This window comes from Ornithodoros turicata, unplaced genomic scaffold (assembly GCF_037126465.1).
Source record: "Ornithodoros turicata isolate Travis unplaced genomic scaffold, ASM3712646v1 ctg00000958.1, whole genome shotgun sequence".
NCBI lineage: Eukaryota > Metazoa > Arthropoda > Arachnida > Ixodida > Argasidae > Ornithodoros > Ornithodoros turicata.
The window spans coordinates 54,356-66,813 of record NW_026999427.1 but is presented as its reverse complement, the minus strand read 5'-3'; the positions used below and the strand labels follow the sequence as shown (position 1 = coordinate 66,813).

General features: G+C 45.9%; 1 protein-coding gene across 4 annotated transcripts in view; it reads right to left on the bottom strand.

Annotated features, from left to right (window-relative positions):
* Positions 1 to 3,683: 3,683 nt before the first annotated feature.
* Positions 3,684 to 12,458, bottom strand: part of LOC135375949 (galactose-3-O-sulfotransferase 4-like) — a 34,379-nt gene continuing 25,604 nt past the window's right edge. For all 4 annotated transcript variants that reach the window (XM_064608583.1, XM_064608582.1, XM_064608585.1 and 1 more), the window contains one exon: positions 3,684 to 8,270. In XM_064608583.1, the coding sequence (XP_064464653.1) occupies positions 7,545 to 8,270 (726 nt within the window). In that variant the 3' untranslated portion in view covers positions 3,684 to 7,544. The remainder of the gene's footprint in view (positions 8,271 to 12,458) is intronic.

The window sequence follows — 12,458 nt, the reverse complement described above, 5'->3', positions numbered from 1 at the left end:
ACAAACCCGCCGTGTAGGGCTTGTTCAGAAATTTTGGTAGGAATGTCCTAGTAATATCATATCCAAGTAAAAATCAACCACGCAAGGCCAGGTTTAGGGCGTCACCAGAGGAGACTGTGAAAGCAACAGATATGCCCGGAAGTTGATTTTTTCCAACTGTCACGGAAGCTTACATGCTAGGTGGAAAGTTTCAGGTCACAAAACGGCGTGGTTTTCGAGATATCGAATAAAAAATACTCATCTGAAGACATCCGGTTTCGTTTTTCTCCCTCGCATACTCCTTGCCCCAAGGATCCTCTATGTACGTCAGCCGTCACGTGAGTATGACGTCCCCAATGGACAAAGTGGAGCGGAGGACTGCGCCGTTGCTGGGAATGCAGAGAGGTGTTTTTGTCTATGAGTGTACTGAACAGAAGGCTACGTCGTGATACCTGCGTTTACATTGACGCTACTCTGCATTTTAGTCTACATAACGCGTGATTGCTACTCAAAAACATCATAATGGACAAATGCTAGCACGCAACAATCAACTATCGCGCAAACAGGCATGCGCAAGTCACGTGCGGCATTGCTCTTATGCACGTCACGCGAGAGCTCGCTGCGGCCTTTACTCGGGACCAACTGCGGCATAGAAAAATGTCGATTATAAATCGTGCGATACGATTTCTTCTGAAATATTTTGCACAGTTGTTGTGAGGAGTATTAGAAATCATAAGGCGGTGTTTCCCAGACCTATGTTTTCGACCGGACTGTCACTTTAAGCCTTTAATCGCAAGAGTACGGTTGATTATGATTAAAGGTTGGAAGTTGGACGTTCCCTGTCTGGGTTAGAGCCCTGCGCGGATTAGATTTTTGGCATCCGCGCACACGTTACCCGCGTCCGAGCCGCATCCGTAAATACAGAACAGTTTACATCCGCATCCGATCCGCTGAGTAAAACGTACCACCGATCGCACGTTTCGAAGGACGCGTAAAGACCGCAGGAAGCATATTGGTATAATTTCGGATGCCTCCGTGCTGTCACGGAATGACTCACGACGACAAGTATTTACGGTAAACCTTTCAACAAACGCGATAAGGGAACGCGTGGAACGCTACCTCGCCGGTGCTCACGTGGTGCCAGATGCCAGAATGGCTCATCTCCCGTCTTGGCCGTGCATGGTCGAAGGTGAACCCGAGCATGCGAGGTCAGCGCGCAATACAAATAAATTGCTGGTCGAAAAATTACAGCACGCGCGGTATATCCGCATCCGACCTCGAGCCATCCGCATCCGATCCGCACACCGCAGGAAGTGCTAAATTTTCATCAGAATCCGCAAGTGTCTTGCGCATATCCGCTTCCATCCGCGGATGGTGCAGGGCTCTAGTCTGGGTCTCTGCATTACTTTCGTCGTCTTCCCTGTTGTCATGTGCCGCTCCGTTCGTCTCCTATTTAGAGTCGGTGGTGGTCGTCATGGTGAAAGGGCTCGCTGTTGTCGGCCTCACATGGGTGGGCAACGTCACGACTCACGTCCTGGGCCGACTTCTAAGGGAACTGTGCCGTCTGAAAGCGTCCGTGGAAAACCCAGGAAAAACTCCAGCCAGCACAATTTAGAGAGTCACCGGCTGTTAGAAGCCAATGGCAACAATTTTCTATCAATAGCTAATGCAAGATAAGCTGCACGAGTACAGAGCCTGCACGCCACGAGCGTTCATGAAGTTTGGAGCGCATTTTTATTGTATTATATTATTTATTTATTTTTTGCTCTGGGGCCATGCACGCCGCCACTACAGCGCCCCTGGTTTAGAGCATTACAGGGAATGGAGTCGTCAAGATACAAAAATAGAATGAAAAGCCACTGAAATGTCATCGCACGACGGGTGCGTTCCACAACTAACCCTCGAGTAGGATTTGGTCACGTGACAGAGTTGTACCACGTGATCATGGGAGTAGCGTAGGTTGTGGAACGGGCGAGAGTACGATTCTCAACATGGCGACAGCAGACGACATTGACATTTGGGCCCCGCGACATAATGACCGCTGTCCGCTGCTTCGCTTTAGTGTGACGCTGTTGACTTCGGTATGGGTCCATATGGGTTCAACTTTCCTGGGTCCTCTATCATGCTGCCGAGACGAGCAGCAGCAAAAGCAGACGACCGTAGATTTTAATGCAGACGAGAGCTCTGTCGTCACTACTCTTACCTACTCCCGTCTGATAGGGAGTAGAGCTATGGTGGCTAGATATCTAGCCACCATAGTAGAGCGAGTCGATTTCGAGTGGCTACTCTCGAGTAGGCTACCTGCTTTTGAAACGGGGGGTCGCGACGTCATCGAGTAGGTTTTGGAACGCGGACAGTAGCTACACCCTACTCTCGGGTCCACCCGGGTAAGTTCTGGAACGCAGCCATGGCAACAGTGACAGCGATTGCCGGAATTCAATACCAGACGATAATTTTCGTTTTCGTTTCTGGTAATGGAGGACAGTGGTATGCGCTTCCGTTATCGTTACCAACTCGATTTCGGTAATACACCAATTCTGTTTCCATTACCCTTCGCTGCAGCGAAGGGTAATGACCTGATGCAATGTCTTCATTAACTTTCAACACTGAACCTTTTAATTATAAAAGCGATGGGGTTGTCCCAAAAGGGGAAGAACTGGTTCCTTCGGTCCCATGACACTGTTGCCGCTTTCAAAACAGAAATCCGTTTGATAAATCGTCCGCACAAAAAAAAAAAAGAAAAAAAAGTGAAGGAGCGCCTTTTTTTCCTTTATTTTGTTTGTTGGGCATCTTCGGAGACCCCATATTTCCTTCCCCGCCAATGTGAGAGGGTGAAAGAGCACGCTATTGCCTCTTACGCCCTGGAAAAAGATTAAAAGAAAACAGAAAAAACAGACCCGATACATTTGTTGTTGTCACCCGACGCACTGGGTGGCACTGTGCGCCTTCACACTCTCACACTGGGGTGAAGGAAAGACGCGTCTCAGAAGATGCGCAATGAACAAAATAAAAAAAAAGTGTTCCTCCACGAATTTTTTGCGGACGACCTATCGAACGAATTTTTGTTCTGAAAACGGCTACAATATCAGGTCACCCATCCGTTTGCTAATGCCCTCCTAAGGAGTGCCCTTGCAGGGATAGCAACGCTCCCCTTACGTCACATTATGCTCACTTCTCGACAATCTCACTGAATTCGGTTGGACGTCATGCAGACAAATCTCATTGAAAGTCGAGCGGAATTCCAATTCCCGACAGATTATTTGGTAATAAACAAATATTGTACTCAAACCAACAGGTATTTTAATGCGTCTCCATGAGAAATCATCGTAAATGTCAATGAGGACCACTTGGAACCAGAACACCCATAGAAACCCATTGGAGGTCAGTCTAGTTTCCCATTGTGCAGCAGCAAGGAATTTCCCACTGAAGTCACGTCAGTTGCCAATCTATGCCCCACAGATTGGGCACAGAATTGTATATTGTATATTGAATTACGCGATGCCAAGACACCGTCTAGCGAAAAGCTTTTGCATACCCTCCCTTGACCTTCTGCTCCGATTAATTAAGGTGGGAGAACAGCAATCATAAATGTCATTTCGGTATTCCTTTAAAAATAAGGTGTACGGTGTACTAGGCTCTGTGGAGTGGCACCTTCACTGTCACAGGCACCAAGTGCATGCATTAGAGAGGTCCATTGTGGAACAGAAGCGTATAACTATAGCTTTATTTGTTCCTTCATGTACTTGAGAGAAGCAACACACTGTATAAAAATAGCTATCCGTTTTCGCAGCCCCCTTCCTGTGGATACTGGAACAGACAACTGTATAGAGAGTGAGCAATCCTAGATCACGCAATACCTCAATTCAATAACAGACGGCTGTAAATGTAAGTAGACACAATGCAATGCAAAGCAATACTCAGTAAGTAGTCCGAAAAAATAAAATAAAATAAACAGGTGCAAGAGGACGTGAACAGAACTATGACCGTACAGTGAATTGTTGTGGCACGTATACACTGAAATGTGCTAAAAGATTCTGCACAAGTTAAACGAGGTAACACAAAGATTGGCTATTAGGTAACAGCAAGTAGCAAACTCGTTATTGTTACACTAGACGGGATCACTCTGGATCCTCCAGCAGAACGCTGTTGAGGAAGCAGTAACCAATGCTCCGTTTAACCCAACACAGTTCCTATGCCAACTTCCTTTCGCAACTTCGGCTACGAAGGATACCTAGCACACTCTACGGCATTCTAGAATGATTCTACGACTACTCTGTGCTACGAAGATTCTACGTCCACAACATACGACTTCCAAAGCTTTTTTGCTTTCTACGAGTACCCTACGGAACTAGTCCTCCACTAATGTCTTTTAAAAACGGCACACTCTCTCTCTCTACATGCTACTCTGCTGACTACAGAGAAGTGCAACTGTGAGCGCCGCACAGTTCAGCATCGGGTTGACATCGTACAAAATCTGAGCAACAGTGTTGGCAACTACAGCATGCCAAGAAGGCAACAAGCTGCATGCAGCTGCTCTCGCAAGTGAGAAACACTACAGAAGCCTCACAAACAGAGAGAAAGAAACAGTACAAGCAGCCTGTGGACTCGCTGATGTACGTGGTTCCTCGGATGGTGTGCAGATCGAAGTGAAAAAAAAATAGTCGTTTAATAGTCGCCAAGAGTCAACGAGTATTGAGTCTAGTGATGCATCAGGCACGTTTCGAGATACGATGCTTCGATCAAATGACACCAACGAGAACCTTAAATTTATCTGGCTCAACGTATGCTAGGTTTTCCTTAGAATATTGCGCTCGAATTTAGGCTGAAAAGTGAAGCAACCTTGCAAAAATAGTTTCAATGGGAGTCGCTCTTTACATGTAGTTGACGCCGACCAGAAGAAACGTTAAAAATGCCGAAACTGGTGTTGGAAACGACTGCTTCTCTTCTCTTCTCTTTTAGCTCTAGCTTGTGTTTCACAGGGCGATATACTTAGCTGGTTATTTATCTGGCATATGTTGATGCACTGCTACAAAAGAAAAGGGCAACACACAGTCGGACAATACAACCTGGTTACATGGAGGCCCTGGCTCCCAAAGCATATTCAAATCCTGTTTTTCTCAATTAAAAGTTAGAGGAAGGTTAAAAGCGTTAAAACCCCAGTGCCGGGGAGCTAGAAAGACAGACAAAAACACATGCAATGTGCACGTGTTCGTGTCTGTCTTTTTAGCTCCCCGGCCACTGGGGTTTTAACGCTTTCAATCATGATTTCAGAAAACCGAACAGCCCAATTTTTAAGCCTTTTTAGAGGAAGCTTCTTTTTATAGTTACTTTTAGTTTCAAAAGGTGCCAGGTCACAGTAACTGATCTGGTGATTCTTCTCAATTTAATTTCACGAAATATCTGGCAGCTCTTATATAGAGAATTGTAATCTCAGGCTTTCTGCCGGCATCATTTCATTGAAGCATCGGTGTCACTGAACAAACTTCCGCTGTTAACACTGTGAGCCTACACGTATCGTACATCCCTGTCCCAAAATTCTTGAGAAAAACACCTGGAATGTGCATCAAACTTTGTCCGTCCGCCACAGTGATTTTTCTTGTCAGATCCTTAATGTGTCATCAGTGAATCATATGACTCAAACTCAGAAATTTCCTAAACAAAATGACTAGCTTCTCAAACAGTTGGCATTGCTACAGAGGCCTTGCGAGCACGACACACAATAGGTGACGTGCTAATTTTCCACCAGGACAGGTGCACTGTAAAATATGCTAAAAGCGAGCTACACAAAGGCAACAGCACTTTCAACTTTCTTAGGATATCACCAGTTCATATTTCTGAGAAATTTGTGACAATAATTCGAACACTCAACATCGATTCTCAACACTTTCATATCATCTGTTCCCCCTGCCTAAACCTATTAATATTACAAAACCACGTGTGAGCAAACTTGCATAAAATATAATTCAAAGAGTATTCAAAAACCAAAAACTACCATCTGAAAGTACAAACATGTGACAAAAAACACTCATCTAGACAGTCACAATGTGGAGGTGGCATTGTAAAAAATATTGCTGTTTGTCGTCTGTACTCTTTATGTTGATAATATTATGAGACACACTAACAAATGTACGAAATCATCACCATCATGATTACAATCCCAACAGGGACACACAGAAAAAAAAAAAAGTTTTAGAAAAGTACTTCGTGTAATCCGCCCAACTTGACACCTACAGCACTTCCCATGATCACTGGCCATGTCTGCACCACACAAATATAAAACTGCAAGAAACCAGACCTAACAAGCAAACCAAAATTAATGTAATGGAAGGCATCAATTCAAATTAACGAGCTTCCCCCCCAAGTCTATTCGAGGCATTGACGCTGGGAATAATGGCATTAATGCAGCATGTAGGACTGTGCAAATATTTCAGTAAAATTTTATAATTTTCAACAAGGGCCAGAGATGCCTACAGTGGATTCTTACCTCTCGTTCACACTTCCATGTTTCCCTCAACATGCTCTAACGCAAGCTTCTTCGAAGCTTCAAATAACTTTTTCCTCATCATCTTCCTATATGGCACTTGCTCACTGTCACCCCGTTCTGCCTGTCGTATTTTAGTATACGCCAACCTGCTTTCTTTGGAAGTGCAATGAAACGTATGATTGCCTTGTTACTGATGCGAGAAATTAGCGTGCGAGTCATATTTTATTAGTTTGTTCCGGATCTACATGTTCCCGCTTATCTCAACTTTTATACGAGAGAGTACGCTAGAATGTAATATCACGCAAATCACTGTGGTATCAGATAAGTGTGATGTGGCTCAGGAGGAATTTCCGGCTGCGTTACACTGAGGTTTATAATTCTGGCCGGATATTAAACATAATTTAAGCTCAAATTATCAATATTTGCACAGTTCTAATTCTAACACGCAAGTTCGAGTAAATTTTGCTGCAGTGCAAAACAGTTTTGGAAACTGTTTGCACATTCATTTTCCACGCCACCTCTTAACAGCATAAAAGAGACAACTTTTAAGTTTGTTTAACTTGCAAGTTTGTGAACGCTATCAAAAAAGTTATGTATAATGTAAATGTCTATGTAAATGAAGTCTGTAAGGAGAGGCTGTGTTTCTTTTTACCTGGTGAGGCAGTAAGTTACTTTCACAGGACATACACAAGTAGATTTGTTGCAGAGGGCCTACTGCTCAGAGTGTCGAGAAAAACGTGTTCAGCTATCACAGCAGAGGCCTTCTAATTTGTAAAATGAAGTAAACTCTATCTAAACCTGTATAGAGATGTTGTACGTGAACCTACAAAAGTAGAGAAACCGCAAAAAAAAAAAAAAAAAAAGGGAGAGAGATTCTCACGAGAGAAAATGTCTGCCGAGGCAAACTAAGCAGAATAAGGTCTAAACAAGGAATCTACATACACATGCCCTTGTACACGTTCCGCACTGGACCTACAGCACCGCGTGGCAACCAGCCAGCAACCAGCCTCCGCGGCGGAGCGTCTCGTCGAAATGGAAGACACACAATTCCCCCCTGCACAAGAGAGGGACAGACACACCATCATCTTCCGTTGGAATTCTTCCTGCTTCCCACCGCTGGCCTCTTTGTCTGCAGCACTTGTTCCTGCCTTTTTCGGATTTCATCCGTGAACACCAACTCCAGCGTCAGATACCTGTGACACTCCGTCGATCTCGAGTCCCTCGCCTGGAAACCCACGACCTTCGCGTTCGTCCAGTACCTCCGGTTCTGCTTCGAGACACCTTTAATCTGTTTGATCAGATGACGGACCGGCTGCACGCCGCTCACGCATCTCGAGTACCAAAACTTTGTCCTCTCGTCGAGACGTTTCACCTCTCGTTGCATTCGTTCCAGGCCGAACTGGCGGATGCGCTCGTCGAGTCGCTTGGCGAAGTGGTCGTACAAGAAGGTGTCCGCCGCGTTCAGCTCGCGCAGGCGCGCCCTCCCATGCGCGGTGAGCAGGTTACGAAAAGGCGCTGCACGTGAATTGTGCCTGAAGGTCACGACGTCGTCTGTCGTCCAGCACAAAAGATCTTTGAGGAGGACGAGACTTTCGCGGATGCGCTCCGCGACGAGGACGAGGTCGAAGGCAGAGTCGATGCGACGAATGAAGTTCTGGACGGCATTGAGGTCGTTAAACTGGGAAGGATGGAGTCCCAGGTCGAAGGACATCTGGTTGAGGCCGAGCTTGTCACGCGGTTTGCGGGCCAGGCGTTGACGAACCCAGGCCATGGAAACGTTGCTGCTGGTCAAACGTTCGAGAGACACCTGCGATTGTTAATGAATAAGGTGAGTTTCTGCGCCTCAATTCGCATTATGAAGCGGCCATCACAGGCCTACTGCTGCATTGCATAATGTGTTGCTTGGATAGCGAAATCCAGTAAAAAAAAGACTAGGGCTATTCGCTGCCAGATCGATCTGTAGGGGGCGACACTGTCAACACCACCTAGATACAGAAATCCTCCTCTCCCTCCTTCGCTACGTGGACATTAAGAGTAAGAATTCATCTGCTACTGCGACTCACCGTTCTATGAATTCGAGTACCCGCAAATGACTGCAGCTCAACTGGAACCTGCAGACCTAAATATTTAGACAAAAAGCGTAAGACGCGTTCCAGAAAATCAGTTTGGAGAAACACTAAGACCTTTTTGCGCTTTATTTCCAGGCTTTCCCATTCAGTACGTGGGGACGTTCAATCACAACTCGCAGACGACGGTGGCTCGTCATTATGGCCCCTACCGCTGAAAGCACGATCGTGCTTGGCTGCTGCCGTTGAAAACACGGTCCTGATTGGCTGACTCTTAATTCTACTTCATGTCGACGAGCGCGCAGGCTTTCTGGATCTAGAAGGCAGTGGTGTTGATACTGTCACCTTTCTCCATTGATGATTCCTTTCAAGATCACTTGTGTCGCGATGGTGCAATACTGTTCGGTTCCCCAATGCTCCACCTATTGCCCTGAATGCGGAATAAACGCGTAAAAGCAGACGACGCGTCCACGCTACGGTGGTTCTCCACTCTCCGCAGCGCGCAGACACCGTTCGATCTCTGAGCGAATAATAAATGCATTTGGTGATTCGATCATATTCTCAGTTTCTTTCACTCGCCCTAGGGGTCTATTTCAGTTTCCTCATAATAAAGACAGCTACCATCTGTGAAGAAATAGCACCACTCCCACCACTCATCAGCTACGGTTGGGCAGGGGTGGGGGCCGGAGAAGCACCACCTAGGGTGAACAATGCCCGATTGCTTAACCTCCTGCATGCCTGGACTCGTGCAGCTGACTTGCAACCAGGCTAGTCCTCAAGGTCCGACCCCTTAAAGTGGCAATAAACTTGTTCACAAGGTACAGCTTGGAACGAAAGTTTACGGAACACAGCACTTGCGTATCTCTTCATCCCAGCCGTCTCGTGCTAGCTATCAACAGGAGTTCAAATAAGAAACGGATGACCGGTTATTCTGTCCATCTCCTTGTGTGTGTCTCCACTCCTGTTTGATGCTTGGGTGTCACCCCAATGGACAAATGCGACACCCGGGTGTTCCGTAAACTTTTGTCCCAAGCTGTACATCTTTTTCTAATGCAGCGTGATTCATTGCCTACGGTGAACGTATTCCAAAAATTGTTGTAGCAAAAATGTAAATAATGGCTCTAAACCGACCTAATATTCGCTGCACTCTTTCGCGCTCATGCCCCTCCCTGCGACGCTCTAGCAATAATAGCGACATGTCATTTTGACGTCGCACACCATCAACCATTCAAAATGTGAGACGCTTATACATTGATTTTGTTGTAATACCGGGAAACGAGGTCAATTCTGAACATCTGTCTGCTTGTCAGTACCAAGGTAGCCAGACCAGACGGTACCAAAAGCCCACGATGTTCCGTTTCATGTGCACACTATGTTTTCGATGCTGTACTTCTCCGCGAGGTCACCTTTGGAATCTTTGAGGAATCTTTGAGCTCTTCCAGCGAAGAGGATGACGACGCAGCTGATTCAGGAAGCAGTCACTACTAGTGTTCCGTTTCGTTGTGTAAACAAAGATGACCCACCACCTGCACCTCCCTGGTTCCCATGCTCAGTGACGCCTTGGAACATTTCGATCTTTCGGACGTATAAATTAGGTTCCGGGTTTTCGGATTTATCCGAAAAATGTGCTCCGGTAAAATTTTAAGCAATGCAGATTCATACGAAAAACTCTGCTTTGGCAGATGTTTTTCCCTGATAACCGGGTTATTGTTCTTGGCCTCTTTTTGTGTCCCGGGTTTCTTCTGACCACGGACACCGGCCCCACCACAACATAATAATGGTTACCGTGACTTAGTTTTCTTTGGCGATCATCGCGACCACTTCAGGATTCACTTCCCGATTTTCTTGTCCTACATGTGACCTAAGCACTAAAACAATCATTGAACCGAGGTCATACGGAGTCATGGAGGAAGGAAACACAGGAGTGGCCATTTCGAACAGATTTCCGTTGGAGCCCTCTGGCAGTCGCTCCTGTCAAAACCGCCATTTCTTCCTGTTCACCACGTGATCCTCTCTAAAGTTTTGGTTTAGCAACGCTTTGTTGCTCGCGCTGCTTTCTGTGCTTTTCGAAAGTCATTTACCCTCGAAATGCGAGCACCATTGCGGGAACAACGTTTTGTCTACGTGTTCTTGCCGCGGTGGCGGCTGCCGTTCAACAGAAATCAGCCTTATCACGGGAATAACATTTATTCATTCGTAAGTGCGTACTTGATCGCTTGTGTCGTACTCCTGTCTGTGAGAGTCATCTTGAATCGTTCCTTTACAAACTGGCGCAGTGCTACAGCGGCAGATTCATTTGATTTCCTCCATTCATGTACAAGTTTGATTACTGGCATGCTTTACCACTTCAGCAACAAACACACAAAACGTGGCCGTGTCGTCACACAAAGGTCGCTGCCACGAATGATGTATCTGGTCCTGCGTGCTTGTCCTGCAGACTGTGACCGGTCTTGTAGTAGAAGGGTAAACCAAGAGTAAACTTCCGAACACACACAAATAAAAGTGGACGCGCGGCGTCCATCACAATGCTGATTGCTGAATTAAACTGCAAGACTGAACTGCAAGACAATCTGGACTCCTGTCGTCTGCTTTGGGAGCTGGCCTGCGCATGCTCATGGGGTCACATGAGCGGTCACATGGCAGACAGGAGCATCCCAGAATGCAGTGCAAAGTTGGTACGCCCGCCCCAATGACAAAATGTAGGAAGGGCCGCTCCTGTGTTTCCTTCCTCCATGTACGGAGTGGTCTTTTTGAAAGGGCAACTAGTTGCAGTGATGGCGACAAGATGGGACGCAAGCAAAAGCTGCCCTGCATGCAAAAGCAAAAGCTGGTGTCTGCAGTAAGGAGTACCAAGATCTCGAGAATTTCACATAGTCCCGCGATCGCGATGCAGAGGTTGTCGTATGTAAGTACTGCCGCATAACAGTGAGCACAGCACACGGAAAGGATGCATTTGGAATTGCAGAACCTCAGTGTGTGTCGCGCAAAATGTATTATTAAGCTTGTGTCTTTTTAGTGTTGAAGCAATAAATGTGATAACTGTGTTTTTGCTGCACAACCCTGTGTGTGTCGTCAAGTTTTCTCCGAATTGTGGATGCTAGCTGAACTGCAAATCATACACTCCGAAAAACATCACTCACTTCACGGTACACTCACTTCACCACCTTCCTACTCCCACTAAACGAAACTCTGTTAAATTGAAAGTACGGAAAAAACTAACAATAGGGTCACCTTTGGTTGGTTTCCTATATATGCACTGATAAAAATATTTGGACAATTGAAACAACCCGTTTTGTGTACTCCGGGTAAAGGGAACAAGGTGGAGGTAGGGGAGGTGCAGGCGATCCTGGAAGACTATGGTTCACGTCTCATAACCTGGGCAAAAGTCATATCCAGCGAAATCCAATCCATCGGTCACTTGCACAACGTTAGGCTTAGCTCCCGTTCACATGAGTCTTCGTGAAGTTTGTAATAGAAAAAAAAAAAAAACACAAAGCGGTTTCGCTTGCGTCAATATTTTGCGGATAATTCGGGGACATGATCGTGAGAGCAAATCAAAAATAGAAACCGTGAAATTTCATATGCCAAAGTCAACGCCATCATCATAGCAGCACGCGCATTGACTGGGGATGTGGACAATGCCATACGATGCAGACACGTAATATCAGAAGCCTGGACGCGGGAAGAGGATGGGAAGTTCGCCCGGGAGAACATAAAGATAATCCTTATTGTACAGACGATTGAGGTGTGCATGAAATTTTTTCCAAGCTTGACTCATGCATGAATATTTAGTTTAAAAAAATCAATCGTGAGAGAAGAGCCAATAACTCTCTTTCCTCATTGATACCCACAGTAGTGAAAATTGATTTGCTGTATAAGTGGTTAAATTCGCGGGCTCAATAATTCGCGAATTTGTGAGAAGTCAGGAT